The sequence below is a fragment of the Amblyomma mixtum genome, chromosome 1 (genome assembly GCF_055824585.1).
Source record: "Amblyomma mixtum isolate Tamu chromosome 1, ASM5582458v1, whole genome shotgun sequence".
NCBI lineage: Eukaryota > Metazoa > Arthropoda > Arachnida > Ixodida > Ixodidae > Amblyomma > Amblyomma mixtum.
Window position 1 is genome coordinate 311,999,150 of NC_143012.1, and position 20,480 is coordinate 312,019,629.

General features: G+C 45.0%; 1 protein-coding gene across 1 annotated transcript in view; it reads right to left on the reverse strand.

Annotated features, from left to right (window-relative positions):
* The window catches only part of LOC149372451 (uncharacterized), a 68,074-nt gene that overhangs the window by 11,553 nt on the left and 36,041 nt on the right, over nucleotides 1-20,480 (reverse strand). Inside the window, exons 13-25 of the mRNA XM_089582114.1 lie at nucleotides 20,306-20,428; nucleotides 19,011-19,052; nucleotides 17,738-17,773; nucleotides 17,025-17,105; nucleotides 16,406-16,453; nucleotides 15,989-16,030; nucleotides 11,352-11,384; nucleotides 11,249-11,278; nucleotides 11,044-11,088; nucleotides 10,930-10,962; nucleotides 10,230-10,256; nucleotides 7,025-7,147; nucleotides 966-1,088 (exon numbers count right to left, since the gene is read on the reverse strand). Of these exons, the coding sequence (XP_089438240.1) occupies nucleotides 966-1,088; nucleotides 7,025-7,147; nucleotides 10,230-10,256; nucleotides 10,930-10,962; nucleotides 11,044-11,088; nucleotides 11,249-11,278; nucleotides 11,352-11,384; nucleotides 15,989-16,030; nucleotides 16,406-16,453; nucleotides 17,025-17,105; nucleotides 17,738-17,773; nucleotides 19,011-19,052; nucleotides 20,306-20,428 (786 nt within the window). The remainder of the gene's footprint in view (nucleotides 1-965; nucleotides 1,089-7,024; nucleotides 7,148-10,229; nucleotides 10,257-10,929; nucleotides 10,963-11,043; nucleotides 11,089-11,248; nucleotides 11,279-11,351; nucleotides 11,385-15,988; nucleotides 16,031-16,405; nucleotides 16,454-17,024; nucleotides 17,106-17,737; nucleotides 17,774-19,010; nucleotides 19,053-20,305; nucleotides 20,429-20,480) is intronic.

Consider the following 20,480-nt stretch of genomic DNA (forward strand, 5'->3'; position numbering starts at 1 on the left):
CCCCATACAAACTATTGGCGGTTAGTCAGAAAAGTTCGTCAAAAGGCACGGCCTTAACCGACTAATGTTTTATGTGCCACATAATTGCAAACAGCAAATCAAGCATTGAAGTGCACACCTAGGCGCTTAGAGGCGTGCTGTATAATTGGCATACGCTTCTGTTCTTAGGGGCATATGAATAGCAAACTGAACAGGGCGAGAACTAGCCGGAAAATAACACCTAATCTAACAGACAGAGCATCGAAGGACGACGCTGGAACACAAAATGATTTTAATAGTTTCACAAAACGTAGAGCTGGTAGCATTTCACGTGCCATCCGAGATATTTTTTTTCCAAGAAATGAAATTATTTTGCAGCAATCTCAACTGAGCTCTGACTAGCGCACCCTACGCCTAGATTCTTAATCTCAAAAACTTCCAGTAGTATGCACCAACGGCACAGCAAGCCAGGCTTCTTTAACGTTAAGCTGTCTGAGAAGGGGATAGGGAGAGAGCCTGGGGCTGGTTCGTTATTCGTGATACATTCATGCACTGATATAATTTGGTCTTTCTTTAGAAAATTTATAGTTCACGTGGAAACGTCCAGGCGCGCTCTCACCTGTCCTCCTCCATTTGATTCCGTATGCGAACCTTGCTGTTCATACCGCTATGCCAGCATTGATACGTCATCCTAGTGTTTCACCTTTATTTCGGCAAGAGTTGATGTCCTTAAATTCCCTCTTAATTTCGGGGGCACAATAAAATCTTGAGTTGTAGCTTCAAAGAAGCTTGGCCCGGATATCTCTGACAGTATTTTCCTACGCGGCTACACTGGAAATAGGGTTGAGAATTGTTCTCGTGTATTTTATTCTTGCGTCTTATGTGCTTGGGCGGAAGCTTTTCCTTGAATGGCAGACAGGCAATTGCGAAAGCCTCAATATCGAGCAGTGCAGGCAGGTCCGGCCGGCAACCCTCTCCGTACTTACTGCAGTTCGCCTCGTCAAACCTGTCGGGACAATCGACCACTCCGTCGCAGACCGAAGTTTTGGGTATGCAAGTCACGCCGTCTCCGCAGGTCGCGTAGAACTCGGCCGGCTCGCAGGCCTTCTCTGCGCAGCGAACGAAGAGGGGGAGGAGGAGGCAGAGCAGGAGAGGCACGTCAGTGTGCTCGTTAACTTGTTTGCGGGCCGCCCGCGTTAATTCCATCGGTTTGCTCGGGCGAGAGCTGTCGGCGGGCAGTGCAGCGGACCAATAAGTTATTGATGCTTTCGACTATTCAAGGAACGCGTTTAAGTTCCCTGCGACGGCAGTTTAGTAGGGTGGGCTGCGTATAGTTAATTGATTGTTTTAAGCGAATGTTTCTTTAATGAAGTCGTTTCTTCGCGAGAAGTGACACGTCGGTTTATTTAATACTTCTGCTTGGGCGTGTTGGTTCATTTCTGTCAAAAGTACGTACTTGCGCAAGAAAGACAAACTAACACTAAGTAACTAACAAACTAAGTAACACATAAGACATGTACAGAGCGCTATGTGCATGTCTTATGTGTTGCTTAGTTTGTCCCCACCTTCCTTACGCAGGTGCGTACCACTGACATTGATTTATAAAGGGAAAATAATGCATGAAATAAATAATTATTTCATGCAGTGCTGGACTCCCCGACAGCGGCTGTCATGGTTGTCTGTAATAATCTCCAGGGGGCACTTCTGTGGCCATGCAAGTAGCGTTTATTACAGCTTATTGCAACCTTTGTTTACCTTGCAACTCTCTTGACCTCCTCACGCACTTTAAAGCGCATTATTTTTTTCTTTTTTTGACATACAGGGATAGATAGCGGGGCGGGGGGCGACGTGGTGTGGGAGATGGCAGTGAATTTGGAGGGCGCATCCCTTACATCAAGGTTTTTTTTTCGGATCAACTCCATTTTTTTATTGCGCAGCAGAAATCAGGCTGCCGCAGACTGACAATCTGGTGCAAATCATGAAATTTTAATGAACGGCGGAATGGCCACAAAGTATGTGTGAGCCGGCTAATCACAAAATCTACCAGTTTTTTAGACCCGCCAAACAACTCATATTATTGGCTAGCTGTTTACACCTCCCTCGAACCGCACGTCATGCCGTAAGAATGAGCCGCTGAGCGGAAATCTATGTTATGCTAAATATTATTTTGCTATGTAACTCACTCATGTTTTTTTTTTTTTTTGTCTTATACTGAATTATATTTTCCAGTGCAATGCCACAGTTACGTTTGCTGGCTGCGCAATCACGTTACTTAGAATTTTAACAATTACGTTATATTAAGACGCAAAAGGATACAGGATAATGTTTGAACCTCATCCAAAGAGCATACCCAGTACCTCTGTGTCAAAGTAACACAACATGGCACCAGTTATTTCCGTTCTGCCAGCAAAGCATCGGTGCTAGTTCACCCAACCTCTTGTCACCACTGTTAAGAACTTTGCAACATTACGTTATGTTTTAGAACATTTGCCTTCATAGAAAACACATTTTTATTGAATACGTGCTGATAAATGTAGATTTCTCGTGTATAATAAGTGCACTAAAGACTCTCAAGGAGTTCTACGCCGAAATTCTGGCATACGTAATAAACAATTCTGCACACAGACGAAGTATCTTGGCCAGGTTTGATCAAGAGCGTAGCTTGAAAATAATAAATATTTCGTTAGCCCAGAATTAACTCCTGAAGTATACCAAAGAACCCAGAATGGGGCGAAAGGGAAAAATGCTGCTTAGAGGACTATACGTAAGCAGGCGCCAGCTTTGCATAGACCTCTTGAATGACGAATGAGCATCATCACTCGTTGGTACTTTATCTAAGATTAAATTGCCGCCGGGTAAGAGGATTTTCGGAGTTTTCATTTGGAGGTGATACATAATAGTTAACGTAACTTGAAAAAAAGTTGCAGGCCCCAGCGTAGCACACGTAACATCCGCCTATGAACAGAGCTACTTTCGAATAGGAACGTAGGCTTTCTTTCATGGTGTGTCACCGCAGCATCACCAAAAAAAAAAACAATATAAAGGAAATAGAATGGCCTTCCGTTCCAGCACCGCGAAGAACCCGTAGCTTCGCGTTCAGACAGCATGTCCCCAAAGCCAAGAACTGCAACTTTTGAAAGCGCGTTGCATTTCCAGGAAAATGCTGATGGAAGAAACGGGCGACAAGGCGACATAGCCTGTCCGCGGGAAAAAGAAATCGAACCGAATCGAAGCCTGACACTTTACTCCAGAATTCGGATCTCCGGAAGTGCGGTCCCCCTTTCATGGTTGGAAGCTCAAACAAAAAAAGAAAACAAAGCAAGAGTTGAAGGGTAAGAAAGACAGATGAAAAACTCTCCTACCTGCGTATAAACCTCGGGCGGCCACTACCACTTGGTTTCGATCTGTTACCGGGAAATGTAATTCCAATCATTGCGAGTCGGTCGCTTTTTCGTCCCTTCGATCTTTGCGGCGTGGCCGACATTCTTCTTCGCCTCGCGGCCGCGACCATAGATCTGGTTGCGTGAACCGGAAATCTATCAATTTCGACGCCCAGCGGTCGCGGACAGACAAAAGATTCTCATTCGACTGCGGTTCTCGCAAACTTATTGCGAAAGTTACGAAAATTTTGCGTTCCTAAGAGAGAAGTATAAGTTGGCCCTACGCAAGTAAAAGCGGAGAAACAGGACGAGAAAATTGAAAGGCATGCCGTGGCCATTGCCTTCGTTCGATTCGTTCGCCGATACATTTCACGCAGTTGACAGCGTTTCAATCCGGCTCCTGAGCACCCGCTGTCCCCAGTCAGCCTTATCGGTGGTTTTCATACGCGACATTTGGGAAGCACGTTTCCTGAAACCGCTGAGAAGCGCTGAAACACGAAGATAAGGAGTCGCGTTTTCGGTGTCCACTTTTCATTTTTTAGCTGCCGATTGCGCATCGACAACTTTCGCACAATGCTCTCGGCGATGCCTCTCGGTCACGGCTTATTTGTTTCGGTTGGCATTTCGGATGATTTCGGTTTCGGCTGAGGAGCTCAAAGCTTGGAGTCTGCGTTTTAAAGGTCGTAAAAGCCGGTTAGAAACTTCACTATGCTCAGTACAGTTTCCTGAGGATTTTTTTTTTTTTTTTACAGTGAGTTTGCGAGAAATGAGTAATGTTCTATACCACCGATTATTACGTAGTACAATTAAATATCACCAAACACATTCGTACATCAAGCTGGGTTTGTCTTTGGTCGCTACTCTGCGCCAAATTGGCTACTTTCTAGAACGCATTACGATCATGCTTATCGGTTGGCTCTCTGGCTATTTTATGGCTGCTTCTAACTTACACTTAGTCATGTTTCTTTGTTATTTATATACGCTATAGCGTTTCCGCACTTTATATTTTCTGGCTGTTGTTGTCTTCGCCATCTTGGCAACTCATTGTATCAGCTAACTAGCGCATTAAAAACCTCAGCGTGAAAAAATTGTGTCGTCGCTCACTAAACTCGCCCATTGCCCTGAAGGAAGTGGCCTCACCAGAGTGGATAATGCCAACTAAATGGAGAGAAGTAACGTCATTTCCGGCAAAGGCGTCAATAGCTTCTAATGTTACCGCGTTGCCAACACATTAAGCAATTAGGCGTCCATGTGAAGTTTTCTCTTTTTGTCATACCATGTAACGTTTCTTTATACGAACGTTTTGCAATGCAGAATATTTCCTTGGTTCGAGATCCTAAATTTCCACAGAGCGCGTGATCAATGTGAATTCACTTCTGTGCATTATTTTTTCTTCTTGACGCGCCCGGTTGCGTGCACAGGCTTTAGTTTAAAACGCGTTAATTTTTGTTACTTTTTGTATTTTGCGACTGCTTTCGAATGCTGATTGGGCGCTTCGAATATTTAACGGTATAAATCAAGGAACCTCTGGAAGCATGAACAGCTGCGCAGATACAGCTGAAAAGCAACCGAATTTTGTCGGATGTGTGCCTATTTCGCTCCTGTCGTGTCTGAAGTCCGGCACTTGCACGCAGCTGCTAGCTCATTGAAAGAAGCAACTTTGCATAAATATCAGGCCTGCAGCGGCCTCTTACAAAGGTGGTTCCAGGAAATGTTCGTTTATACGTCTTTCAGAAAACTCCTTAAAGATGCGGCCACTTCGAATTCCGAAAGCCGACTAAGAGTGGGTGTGTGTGTGTTCACTAGTCGCCAAAACAGGACCATAACTGCAAAATAAAACGAGGCTGCGGTGATTCTACGAATAAAACTCTGCTTCGAGCGAAAGACTAGATGTTACCAATCCTCGAAGTACCTAGCAAGCTCGTGCAATAAATGAATATAGTTACACTCCATCCGTCGATATTTTTCTAAGTGGTGTTTGTTGCCTCTGTTATGTAATGAAGGCTGAAAGAAAATGATATATATTTTAAGTGAGTCAGTGCATGCACAATATTATTTTTATTATATTATTAAATATATATATTTATGACGTCAGCAACAAATTAGGCGGTAAAAATAAATTACCCGGTTAAATTGAGCTACTTATAATTTAAGATCCGGCTCCTGTTATCAAGTGCCTAGTGGTAGCCTCACCCATAACATACATTCTTAATATATTTCAGGTATTGTGAAGCCTTAATGACCAAAATTTAAAAAAAAAATGGTATAATTCGGAGGTAGTCTTCGAACTCAGAAATGGGGAGTACCTGAACACCTTTTTTTCAAAATGATCTTGGCCAACCAATTTATGCCCTCGGTACTTCACGGACAATGAACACGGCGAGCTTTGTAGGTAATCTTGAACGGTTTTGTTTGAATGATGTCCAGGTTGTTTCACACTGATAGGTAACAGGCGTCCCCTCGTCTAAGCAAAGTAGTACAAGACAAAAACCACTCCTTCCAGGTCCCTCTTTGACTGCATCACTGCTTCGATGCGCGGCCGCATTGGTTGCAATGGAGCCCCGAAGAGAACATCCAGGCGCTCCGGTGTTCCCTCTAAGTGTGAAACAACCTGTTCCAAGCAGATTCTTTCGTCATTTGTCACCGCCTCGAGCGCGACCGTGTTATTTTTCGAACGTTCGTGTAGACGATGTGGACCATAAGAATACTGAGCAAACAAAGGAGCGCGCAGGATGGCTACGTGTAATGCGAATCTCTGAGTGTTAGCTGTGGTGTGAAATCGCAGAATTTTTTTAAGAAACATGTTTGGTTTGCCGGTTTTCGTTATTTAAGGGAGCAGTGATGGGCCGTGTAATTGCGCTACAGAGACCTGGCGTGGTGCCAAATTTTCTGGGCGAACCATCGCAGCCGGCGAGCTCAGCAAGACCTAAACAAGCCGTGTCGCTACTGGCGCGTTGCCGACATATCTGGCGGAGCCACGTCTGGCTTGCGGACGTCGACGACGACATCGTAAACCCGGGGCAACAGCTAACAAGGGCTAACGCTCTAAAGAAACACGATGGTTGGGAAAACTAAAACTTCAGATCAATTACTGGTATGATTGTTGAGTAGAGATGTTGAGAGGGGAGGAGGAGCTGTATGTACTCGAAGTCTATGAATGATTGCTGCGGTAGAGAGCAGGACTGAGAGTTCTTAAAACGCCCCTAGATTTATCACACCAGGGTCATTTTGCGCCACAGACGCACGGCCACCGCGGATGCGTATCGAACGCATGACCTCCTTTTCAGTTCAGCCACCTTTGGCGGCTGAGAGCTGCGAAGTATCGACTCAGGTGTCCTTCTCTGGGTCTCACACATTCCAGAGTCTGACCCTCTCACGATGCCACTCACTGGGCTGTGGCATCGCAGGCTTGTCTTCTTTATCGCTATATTCCTATCAGGCATTTCGTTGTCTTAGTCTACTCACGGTCTCGCGGCGTTCTCAGAAGAGAACTCGTTGCCGTAACGCAAAAGCGAGAGTGGCATGAACACGCATGCACAAACAAGTTTCGGAGCGGTAGCACTGCGTGCGATCGAGAAGAGAGGGCCACTCGGCAGAGGGCTGAAGGGCGCGGGGGCCGCCCGGTCGAACCCGCGCGACCCGCCGGAGGTGATGATAATGCTCACTGCACTTCTTCTCGTCCGAGCCGTCGGTGCAGTCGTCGTTGCCGTCACACTTCCACTTCAGGGGGATGCACTCGCCGTTGTCCACGCACCGAAATTGATCCGCCTTGCAGGGCTCGGGTCGGTCTGCGTCACCCGTCGCAACCGGCGCGAACAGCAAAACACAGGCGACCGTTACTCGTACGCCCTCGCCTCGTGGGCCGTTTGCTTACGCGCGTGGTCTCGGCACTCGCACACTTTTCTACTTTGTCCGAGTAAATCCGTGCAGCGTTATGCTAGCTACGCTCAGTCAGGGTCAAGTGGCGCAGCACCCCTAGAAGGCCGAGTCGGCGCCATCCAAAAAGGTGGGCTCTAAAGGCGAAAAGCTCTCTGTTCATGTGAGAATGTCCTCTGATTGGTTGTAAACTTTGCTATTGCAAGTCATCTATTGCGAAAAGAAAGTATCGGTGCCAACTACTCACAGGACAGAGTTCTGCTCTAAAGAAGCACTGTGCCCATCCTTCTAAATGTAGATGCCAGCTCAAAGAACAGCACGATGTGAGGAAGGTAGTAGCGATGACAAAGCACTTTGGATACATGAATGTCTTATGATTGGTTGCGTCTACGCGCTGCTCACCAATCGTGACAGTCTAATTATACAATATCAAAAGTAGTAGCCAATCGTAAACTGTTCTCGCGTGCGCGCGCTTTTTGCGAGTGTGCCCCCTACTGACCTTAAGCCGCGACCAGCTGTCAGTATGCTGCACGGTATTATCGAAGCGATGTGTAGTAGATACAAGGGCTCCAACAAGCACGGAGGGAAGGGCGAGTATCTTTGCTTTTACTGACAATGGAAACTTTCGCCACCCGAGCTCGTGGCGCGTACGTGGCCTCTCTGGGCTGAACGTCGCCCTTGTAACGTGACGCAATCTCTTCGAAGTTACGAGAGTGCTGGGCAACTTTTGTATCTGATCGAGTGGTGCACATCTCGGGTGTGTCCCCCTCTGCAGCGCGGAGCCCTTTGAGTGTAGTGTGTCTAACGGCGGCTTTCTGGAGATGAACAAGCAAGAGCGGGAGAAAGGAAAGCTCGTTGCGCTCAAGGAACCGTGTTGGCTGTGATGCACTCAGATAAAAGGAAGCGCATGGAAATCATAACGCTTAATTAGGAAAGGTGAGTTGGGCCACAAGGTCCGTGTAAGCCAGGCGCTGGAGGCTCAGTTGTGACATGGGTCAAGGTGCCATGTAACTACAGCTTTGTCAGCGTTCGAGAAAGCGTGCGTGTGCATCCTGCACATCTAACGGAATAAAGTTAGGCAATCTGTTGGGCCAAACTTCCTATCTCCGTATCTGCTGTGGTGCGCTTTACCCACTGAGCTATATAAAGTTAATAAAATGCGTCTTACTAAAACAAAATATTCTCAGTTAATGATGTTTTCTGAGACTCCAATGTCTTTTGGACAGCAGTCTAGGAAACACGATCGAACTAGCAAGGCTATTTTATCTGCATTAACTTCTGCCGATTGCCTCATGCTTGAATAAAATTGTGGATTGAATGAATCACAAAGGGCTTGCCAATATATAATGAACATCCCTTACAAAAATGAATATTGAATTTGTGATATCATTAATTAATAATGGTAAGTCATCAAAACCAATCAGAAATATAACATCTCTTGTGTTCTTGCATTAGACAAACATCATAAATGCCTGAGTTTTCTCGTTTACTTTTTTGCATCAGAGTGACGTCAAAAAATCTTGACGAAACGCAAACTCACAAGTCATGAGTATACCTGTTGAATGAGATGGCTAAAATCATTAATTTGTTATCAAGAACTCATCACACATTCTTGTAACGGAAGGCTATATTACAGCTGGCTAGCGAAATAAAATTACGAATATGACGAGGTTCCCCAACTAATAGATGACAGTTGATTTGTTGGCGCTTGATAAACAGTTGCGACAATGTCCCTGGCGCGAAATACGCACGGGACAGCAAAAATGAACTCATGGGACACTGTTGATGTGTGTCTCAGAGTCCTGCAAGTTCCTCTTCGCTGTTCCTTGTGTTTTTCGTGCTAGTAACTATGCCGCAGCTTTTTGCCACCGCAAATCAATTCTTATTTTAAACGGTGCACACTGAGACCGGGTTTGCCTTAGACTGCGTACGATTATGCCAGTGTGCCCAACATCGCAACCCTTTGTTGAGATTTTGTCGAATTAAAACCTCTGGATGCCGCAAGAATAGCACTGATATTGTCCACATGTTCCTTTCAACAAAACTGGTATTTCAAGCTGCGATCAGACATGATGCTGTAGCACTTAAATATTACTCTCATGGTCGCAGCCACATGGTGCTAGAAAAACAGCGCTAAAATTCAATTCAATGCAATTCTGTATCGACGTGTGTGCGTTGTTCGCGTTTGTGTGAAAATTGAAAACATTCACTGCATAACTGCTACTCATTCCCAACAATTTTGGACAAAAGCACTTTTCGACGGGAAAGGGTCCACGAACTCAATTTTTTATATATTGTAATATTTCTCTATAACAATAAATTATCCGCAAATCTTCCGTCGGCAGTCTTGCATTTTTTTTTTTTGCTATAAAGGTTTTCGCTATCATCATAAACGTTATCCATTGGTTTTCTATGGTTTGGTTTGGTTTATTGGGGTTTAACGTCCCAAAGCAACTGAGGCTATGAGAGACGCCGTAGTGAAGGGCTCCGGAAATTTCGACCACCTGGGGTTCTTTAACGTGCACTGACATCGCACAGCACACGGACCTCTAGAATTTCGCCTTCAAGAAATTCAGCCGCCGCGGCCGGGATCGAACCCGCGTCTTTCGGGTCAGCAGCCGAGTGCCGTAACCACTGAGCCACCGCGGCGGGGCAGTCCTAACTGCTCGATGCGGGCGATGGGAAACTTTTGAAGAAAGATTTTGCTACGCATCGGAAGAATGAACCATCACCTTCAATATTTCTATAACAGTACCTCACAATATTCCAATATTAAAAATTTTTTTCCAAGAATGTTGGGCTTGAGTAGGGCGTTGTTCCTGCGTATAACTTTTTAAAGTGCAGAAACAGGCAGATGCAACCAAAACGAAGAACTCATCATTGCGACAAGCAGCTGATATTTGCTTTGTGCTTTATCCTTGGGAGCCTCAACCACACAAATGATAAAATAAATAATTGAGCGACGTTTACGGCATAATGGTTCTAAGTACTTACATGTGCCAGACTTGAATTTGGGTGGTTCTGTAATGTCAAGAGAGTCCAGTGACTGACTGACAAATAACATGGCAAGAGTTGCGTGCATTTATATTGTACAATATACCAGCAGTCTTTGCAGTCCTCACCCGTTTTTCTCCCACTTGACCGCCACGGTTCTCACCAGACAATCCTCGAAAAACTCTTAATTTCTTTTTTTCTTTATTTGATTCCGACACATTCTTGTCATCAGCTAAGCCAAATGGTCAATAAATACACGAGCCACGTCTGGCTGACACTAAAAACAATAGCTAAATGCTGAATGAATTGAACGGGAATGTTACTGGTATAAAAATTGCGCTTAATTCCAGGTTTGTACTCATCTGAATTTCATTCTTTAAAACAAAACAGTAGGATTACGTAGACTGCAAATGTTTCTTAGTTCGACCTCCTGAAACCGCTGAACAACGTTGTTTCCGCTCCGGCCTCACCCTGTCGTCTGCTAAGAATCCTACTTAGCTTAATAGTTCCTTGTCCCAACCAGAACCCTGACCCGCTGTCTTGGATCGACTAACCCGGACGAAAATGCCTTTTTCTTAAGCCATGGACATTTGAAGAAATTGTATAAATGCCTATTGTAGCCGTTTTAGTGTCACTGTAGTCGTGCGCTAGCTATGTGTACCGTGCAAAAAATGTTACACGACGAACACCACAAACTCACCCTGTGTCTTTACTTTTTCGCCAACGTGATAATCTGAAAGAAAAGCAAAAGCGTTCTGTGCCCCATGAGAAACACTAAAAATCCTGTCAACGATGGCAAAGTGTTAAGCATTACCCGATATGTCTTCTTCTTCGGCATTGCCCTCAACGATGCGGTGAGCTGAAAATCAGCAAAGGAGATCGGGTTCAAGCACACTTGATCACAAGGTGCTCGCACTGACTTCGTTCTATAGATATCCGGATGGCAAACAGAGCGGCCGACGTAGGTCTGTAGCGATCAGACTATACTGCGTCCATCCGTCACCGTATCTGTTGCTTACCCTTTTTACCGTCGCCGTGCTCCGCGCTATCTGTCGGGAGACAAGGCTATTGAACGCAAGGCAACACTAGGCGTCAACGACACGGGCCAAATGGATCACTCACCATCTTCTTCTTCGTGGAACTTGTCGTCGTCGACTGTGTAAATGAGAACGCATGCAGTGAGTCCCTCGATATGGAAGTAGTAACGCGTCATGTCATTAGGTGCATAAACGTAGTCAGCCTAATGTGACATCGCCTTTAACCTACTGACGCAGACGCCTGACCCAGTGACCCTGACCCAGTGACCCTGACACACTGACACCGTGGATCTAGGGACAACTTAAACCTGCTGAAACGTTCGCCGTTTCGGTATTCCTCGAGAGGCGTGTCTGCGCCCCGACTATGGCATCGTGAATATATCATGCTATTGAAAATTTAAGACAGCGCGAACGTTCTGGCTCAGCTTCGAGGAGGAGCTACAGCTAGCGCGTATAAATAGCTTGCGCTACGTGGAGCAGGTGCTGACTTGTGCACGACTTCCTTGGTTTTTAGCGTCGCTCATGTGAGATCTCAGCCTTTCACCACCAAGGCGGCAACTGAGTGTAACAACAATGACGAGCCGAAGCAGCGTAGCGTTGATCTGTCAAATAAAATCCATATTACTTGAGCAAAAATGAAAGACAGGAATCGGATTCTCGACAATATCACTTAAGGGGTTTCGTTTTCGTCTCGTCTCTTTTGTGAGTCATTCTTTTAAACTGACCGCAGGTTGAAAAAAACTGTAAAAGTACGACACAAACCAAGAAGTAGTGCTTGTGCAATGTCAAGCACCGCAGCTTGTGCTCTCCAGTAAATACACAAAGCGTGAAGGTGTGAGGCACGCGCCGCCCTTCATCAAAAAGTTGACAGGGCACAGAGTTCGCTGCAAAGCTGCCTAGCAGAAAGAGAAACAAGCAAGGAAAATAAAAAGGTATACGAAGTAAGGAAAAGAGGCATTGTGGGAGGGAGAAATACTTCGTCACTCTTCATAAAGAATCAACCCGTGTGGCCTGGCACCTTCTGAAAATGGAGTTACGTGAAATACAGACGCAAGGAGAAACAAAAATCCAAAAAAGGCCAGCTGTAGCGGCAGTACTGATCCGCTCCTCATTAATCTACTGCAGCCACCGACTAGAGCCGCCGATTTATGCAGGCTTGTGAGCAATTAGTGACTTGTATAATATCTATAACATTATTTTCTTTTTTGTATACTTTTTTTGAGCAAGAGACCAGTGCAAGCTAATTTTGCTTTCAATCGAAAGATGTGTTAGGGAGAGGAACAGCGCGACACCATAATTAATCTGCTCTAAGCACCTGAAAACTGTCAGCCCTCTGTCTTCAAAACAAAGCGTACTAACTAAACGCGTTAATCGTGCTGACAGTCGGTCAGAGTCTGGCTGGTCAAAAGAAATGTTTACAAGTAAACTTCTGAACACTGCTAAAGCCACCAAGAAGGCCTGATTATTTCATTTTTACTGAATTTATTTCTTATCCATTTAACCCGGTTTCCATCTTCCAAGTTTCAGTTCACATGAACAAACCAAATGAGTGAATAATTGCGTGTCCTGACGCTTTTTTTTCTTTTGTTCTTCAGAAGCACACAGGCGCGCAGCGGAACTTTGTGCTCAGCCTGAGTCCGAGCATGTAATCTGCCGAAAAGGTGTTTAATTAATGCAAATGTCATACTTTCTATTTACAGTGAGGAGGCTGAAAAATGTCTCGTTAGTGCGCTTCTTTATTATTAGGCAGTTTTAGAATCGCGTATGCACGCTTACTCGCTAAACTAAAGCATTTTGAAGGACGTTCCGCTGTTTATCACATCCGCACTTCTAGTTCGGCGTATGAAAACGGAGACGCAACATTATTGAATTAAATTGTATTGGATCTGTCAGCCTAGTGGCGCCATCTGGCTTTTGAGAGAGGGAACCACTGTTATCAATGAACCGACACTCCTCTTTAGGCTTAGCAGAGGCAGAATCGCTAATCCGTTTAGTTATAGGCCAGATGAGGGGAAGCGAAAGCCTGATGCCCCATTTATGTCTAGTGTACGGCCTGACAACGCAGTAAGAACGTCTAATTCACTCAGAATCAAGATGCCCTGCTTCAAAGCACGCCGCCATGTTGGAAAGTATAGCGTGCGCAAGAGCCACGTCGCACGCTAAAATCGGGAATCAGCGTACGTAACTCGAGCGTTTAAGGCACGATTTGAACTAGCGTTTGGCGCATGCACACTGCGAAGCACACTATTTAGTGTCAATGCAGAACATGTGCATAATTTGGCAGGGTGTACTATAAAGATACGTAGAAAATACACGCCCGATCAAGAGTATACATAACTGCGCGTTGCTTCTAAGTACCTTTCTTTATCCCCGAGCGCGGGGTTGTGTGTTGTAATCACCATAACACAAGAATTTTACGAAAACAACCACGGTCAAAGTTTTTGTCCTGTGTCCACGAAAACGAAAGTCTCGTAGACAAAGCGCCAGGAAGAGCATGGGACCACTCGATGCCTATTAGCAGCGATACAGAAGCCACTAAAAAGACAGGCTTGCTACGAGATGGGGTACGGCACTGCCTATCGTCCCGTCTCTCACGCTAGCTAGCACAGTGGTTGAAAAAGTGCATAAAAATACAAATAGACTAAGAAAGGACACCAGCAGAAGCGCTAAATCGCAACTGAAACATTGTTCTAGATGGGAAAAGGTGTAATTAGTAAATACAACCTCAAAAATCCAAAAGCAGCAATCGTCACACGAATTAATCGTCACTCATCAGGTGTCAGAAAAGACCTGAAGCACAAACAAATTATCACTGAAACCCGAGTGAGGAGGCTAGAAATTAAAATTGTCTATCTGTCAATCCTACCGAAGTTTCACTGATACAATTTGCCCTATTCATGCGTAAATGGTAAGCTCCATCAGTTCACGGACTAACTGGTCACGATGCCCGAAAAGAATCGTTGCTCTGGCAAATAACCTTGCGCATACGAACTTTGTTTTCATCAATCAACATTCAAGAGAAAAAAATGATGATCGGTCTGCATAGTTCGGCCAAATGCGAATAAGGTGCGCTAGAACTTCGGTTTTCACTTCGGTTTCGGTGGTCAGATCCAGTGTTCACGGATGCTCGTCGTTCGGATAGCGATGATGGGTTAATACGAATCAGTCCTTCTCTTTTACATTCCTAGGTCTGTGGGAGTCCTCATACCACTACTGGCACAGTGGCGCAGCGGTCAAGCGAAGCGCACTGCCCTTCTATGGGCAGTGCGCTTCTATGAACACAGCGCTGTGTTCATATCCTTCTTCTCTTCCTGCTTCCTTTCTTTGGGCGTGTGCCGTTGCGCTGAAAAACTATGAGTTTAAATCAAGCATACCAACTAGCCCAAGAACTAACTCTATGGCAGATGTAGCCATCAGTGGGACTTAGGTTGCTTGGGACACAGGTTTCTCTTCTCAAGCAGCTTCTCGTCGCAATGAGTTGAGCTGCCACTTGCCACGGTGGGCAGGTTGTTGTATTATATATATATATATATATATATATATATATATATATATATATATATATATATATATATATATATATATATATACACACACACACGCGTAATTCGGAGGCCGTGGGTTCGGATCCCACTGGCGGCATGTGGTTGTTTTTTTCTTCTGCTTTTCTTATCAATTAGCTTTAAGCGATAACATATTCACGACCTCCGAATTACGCGTCCGGTGCTCTACCGCTGAGCGCATATATATATATATATATATATATATATATATATATATATATATATATATATATATGTATATATATATATATATATATATATATATATATATATATATATATATATATATATATATATATATAACACCTGTGAATATGAGCAAGCAGGCTGCAGACAAACAGGCAGGCAGACAAACACACAACGTCTAAATGAGGGGAATGTCCACTATAAGTGCTGCTATAAAAGTTCGTGTGCACACCGTTGCTTGCACAGCGACGATTCTTTTCAGGCATCGTGACCAGCTAGTCTCTTAACTGATGGAAGCCTACCCCATACGCATATATCAGCCAAACTCCGATATGGTGGACAGATAGGGAATTTAGCCTCCTCACTCGGGTTTCAGCGATAATTTGTTTTAGTGCTTCAAATCTTTTTAGCACCTGGAGAGTGACGATTAATTCGTGTGGTGTTAGCTGCTTTTGAGTTTTGTTAGGTTGTGTTTCCTATTTATACCTGTTCATGTCTCGAATAAAGTTTCATTTGAGAGTTTGCGCTTTTTCTTGCATTCTTTCTTTGTCCGCTCCTCTTCTTACGCGCTTTTCAACCATGCATCATAACCAAAATGCCCAACTTCCTGCCTTTCTTAGCTGGATCCAAACTGCACTAGTCAGCACTTCTTCAGATGTTAACGCAAGCAATTCAAACTACAAAGGATAACCCCTTTCGTCACCTATAGACGGGAATGTGTCATTGCATCGAAATTCGGCGCTCCTGAGATCAACGAGCCAATCATTCAGTGCCTCTTTGAGCAACAGACTGTCCGTACAATTCCGAGCGTGGTCACAACAGCAGTCAGTTAGGACTCGTTTTCTTTAAGCGCTGTGTGAAGTGCGCTATAAACCGCGGGCAGAGCTGCTCGTCATGGCAGGTTATTAGTGTCCCCGATTCTCCGTGGAATAAAAAGAAAACAAAAAATGCAAACAAAATGTCCGGCACTCACCGTCTTCGTATTCCGCCGGTTCGATCGGCTCCCCGGTTTTTCCTACGTGGAGGATTCGTGAACGCAACATTTGCGGTTACTACTGGCAAATTCAAAATCGCAGCAGGAATGCACAGGGTTCGACGACACACTATTTTGTCGCAAGCGTTTTGAAGTCGCATGCTAGCGGCTCCTGGTGGCTGGAAAAACAATTGTCTGGACAGAACTCAGCCAAAGCGCTGCGCGAGAAGCTTTCATTCGGCGCCACTAGCTGTCCTCAGCACGCACGCAGCCTGCAACGGTTCTCATTTTCGCTGATGTTATCTGGGAACCTGTCTGGACCCCCCGCCAACGGAGATCTTCAGCTTTTATGAATTCCCACAACGCGAATTCGCGGAAAAGACGCTCTCGTGCGTGATGTTAGATATGTATACGCACCTGAGCTTGGTCCTTTGTTCACCGGAATGAATACCGGCGAGTCTTGCACTGCAACGAAAGAGGGGGACCTCGTTTACGAAGTTCGTCGCTACAAACACCTTGACTTTGAAAAGCATAGCTCTCTCCATGGTAGCGAGCCAGATATTTAGACTTAAGCTAAGGCATGTTCAGAACGTGTGAGGCTGGTATCTAGCGATGTTTGATGGCTTAACCGAAAATTCTCCCCATCAGACTCAAAGTTTCGTTTACTATTTCAGGCGCATTTTCACTGCAGAAGCTTGAAAACTCCGACGATTTGGGAAATGTGCCACACATTCGGTTCCTAAGATAAGCCTGAAACTCCGTAAAAGTTGCCTCTTCACCAAATGTTAGCCCTCAAATTCCCAGACAAGGAAAAATTCCACAAATGCTGCTGGTATCCGCAAACCTATTGAGTTCGTTTTCTTTTAATTCAAGCAGACTGCGTAAACATGCGTTCCTGAAATACTCCCAAATTTATAGTGAAGTTCAGCATAGTTTAAGCCACGCATAACTTCATTCTTCTTTGTACGATTGGCCCACATTTGTGTTTGGTGATCACATTTGTCCGCCCAGAAGAAAAAGAAACTTTAAGGCTTACCAGAGACAGCATGACCGCGGTTGGAGTGGCCCAGTAATACATTATCGCTATCGCGAAGAGGCAGGTTGTTTTCTTTATTGTCTGCAAAAAGAGAACAAATGTACTAAATTCACGGACAAGCACCCCAAAAAGATATCAGTGCACTCTGGCAATAATGTCTGGACACTGCATGTGGTAATTTATTAACTAACCATTTGGTTCGTTTGATTTGGTTTGGTTTGGTTTGGTTTCGTTTATGGGATTTCACGCCCCAAAGTGACTCAGGCTATGAGACACACATTTGTTTCGTTTGTTTGTTTGCTTGCTTGTTTGCCTCATTGCTTCTGTTTTTTGTTCGTTGGTTCATTCGTTCGTTCGTTCGTTTGTCTGCTTGTCTGTTTGCTTCTGTCTTCTTTCTTTCTTTCTTTCTTTCTTTCTTTATTTATTTATTTATTTCTTTCATTCTTTCCTTATTTATTTATTTATTTATTTATTTATTTCCTTCTTTCCTTCTTTCTTTGTTAAAAACACTTTCAATCCCCTAAGGTATTAGACAAAAGAGTGGTCTGTTACTGCTTGATAGCGCAGCAAAACGAAAAGACAAATCAAACTATAAAGCATTTTGGACTGCTTTCTTGAAATTAGCGGTGTCAGGGAAGGATATTCGGAGCGGGGAAATCGCTTTTAAACGCTCAGGAATCGATGAGTGTGCTGTCGCCAACGTAGGCTCTTACCGATGATGAAATACCGTCTTCGAGGAGGCTGGCCATCTGTAATTGCAATTGCTCAGTCAGGCGCAAGCATTATAGGCGAATTTAACGTCGCATATGCGTAAATAATATTCGGCGCCTTGCAACATGCCTCGCAATGAAAGGTTGCTGAAGATTTCGTTTTTCCATAGGCACCATGGAAACTCCTCAAAGGTTGGACATCAAGACATAAAAAAAATTATCCGCCAAAACTGCCTCTGTGATCGACTTTAGAGCTTTAGCTACGCGAGATTCAAGTGTTTACATCGATGTGCTCAGTAAACCTGGAGACGACCAAATCCAAACAGCCGCGGATGTTTCCTCTCCGAAAACATCCCTTCTCAGACATAAGCAATGCCATCTACTGAATGAATTTCGCACTACTATTTCCATTTGCAGCCACCTTCGCTATAACCGGTATATTTCCTCGTTTTAGCAGCTAATAAATTTTATAAACGTGTGCATCACAGCACGACGAATCGTTTCACACCATCCGGAACCCCTGCGACAAACGGTTCGGCCGTAATGGCCGTCTGAAGGTGCTCGAAATGCATGGATTGGGGTCGGAAAGGTCGTCGGCGGGAATCCCGCACATATTTTGGGCTTCAGCTCAACTAGTACTTTTATCCTCAAGCACATTCCTGACACCCCTTCGAACATTCTCCGTCAAATGGGTGGCCCCCAAATTTTAAGAAAATGGTGGTACCGTGGGAGGGGGATCCCACTTCGATGGCCGCTATACTGGCACATATATAATGGATCGAAAGTATAGGTACTACTTGAGGTGCTATGCGCCCACTGTTGTTATGTGATATAGTGTGGTCACGTGTTAACTGTTTTGGTCAATTTGACCTTCATTGCAGACAGAGGCGTCCTTGACAAACGTAAGTAGTAAGAGCTAAGGCTCCTAAAATAGCCCATCTTCCTGCCTGTACCTCTGTGCTAACAATTGTTTGGGCCATGAATGCAAAAGACATGAAAATTTAGTCCTAAGCCCTTGGAGATGTCAACCAGGTTGAAACGTGAGTGGAGGCTTCCATTCTCACTTCCTTGTGTTGAGTGCGCGTTTCGGCTTTTGCGCACACAGGCCGGCTCGATTCAAGATTTCTATCCTCCTGTTTTCGTGGCCGCAAGCAACCTGCTTTTCATGCCAAGTCAAGCGAACACCGACACAACACCGATCTGCCTGCTGTTGGCAGTCAGCGATAAGGGCCTCCGTAACAAGCATCCGGGCGTCAGTAAACAGAAAGAAACTTACTCCGACGGCGAAGACTCGCCAGTTGGTTGGTGCGCGAACTGGCTGCGGTAAAGAAAGAAAATGAGGGGACGAACATTAGCAAGCAACGCCGCGTTTTCTTGCGACAGCCGCAAGTATCAAAGTTTCAGTGGGCAGCTTTGCAGCAAAGAGCCCCAGCTGCCAAGCACGAATTTTTGCCATTCTAGCGACAGACTTGTGGAAAGTCCGTAAACAATTTCCGTGAAGCATCTTTGTGGACAGGTTGCATGAGTATATAATAAGAGGATAAAAGGACGGCAACTGTCAACATGCGCTTCGATTGTGCAGAGCAGCTTTTCCCGAAACCCGACGTCGCAGGGTCTCTAAAGGAAACTAAGAAAGCAAGAGCAGCCCACGTTTTTGTCACTGGTGAGTACAAGTAGAAGGAAAAGCAAACACTGCCTTCTTTAAATAAAAAAAAAAGAAGATAGCTTGTTACAAATTGCAAGCACAGCCTTTTTGATGCTACAACACAGCTTTCTGTTTCTGTACATCAAAAGTTACCACCGGCTCAGGCGCAAGCTCATAGAAAAAAAAAGTTAGGCAGCGGTTCAACTCTGCATGCCGAACCGAATTTCACACAGCGAAAGCTACATAAGCAAGCAATATCGGCCAAATGGTCAGAAGCTCCTTGCCGCATGCAAGATGCAGTTCACTATACGTGCGCTCTCTTTCCTCCATAGCGTCCGAGTCAAGAGCACAGCTCTGGTTATATTTACTCTTACCTGACGTCTCAACTGCGAATTGAATCACGCGACACAACGTGATTACCACGCGTCTTACTGCCTCTGCAGACAACTTTAAAGGTCAAAATTCAATGCCAAAGTTCACGATCAAAGTCCAAGGTCAAATGTCAAGGTCAAATGTCGAAGTTTCCGAGCTTCAACGTGAAAGCCACACTTGGTTAGGTATATGAGCATAGCAACACTAGCCATGACTTATATCAAGGTCGTTTCAAGGTCATTCGGAGGCACACGGCGAAATGCGTCCCAGCTATAGTAGTGTAGCTTTCACTACAAAAAATTTAGTGCTAGTGCGCTCACTGACGATATAAATGCAGGTCTTCAATAACAAAAATGTCGACGCGGGAAAAGTAAACGCACAAATGCCAACCAGCTCAAGACCGCGATGTAGAGCAAGGGTGTTTTGTCCCTTGCGGTAGCTCTCACCGCGTGTCACTACAAGTAATGGCTTTCTTTATTATTTTTTTTGATCGCTCGCCAAGCTGCGAGTAACCGCGTAAAGAAGAGACTGGGCCTGCGGAGGCCATCACTCACGGCACATCTCCTCGTCAGATCCATCCTCGCAGTCCTCGCTGCCGTCGCACAGCCAGCGCATCGGGATACACTCGCGGGTTGTCTTGCATGTAAACTCACGACTTCGGCAGTCTTCGGACTCTGCTGCAACGCCGCAAATGTTTCTTATGGTCGGTGAAAGACGTTGACTTACACA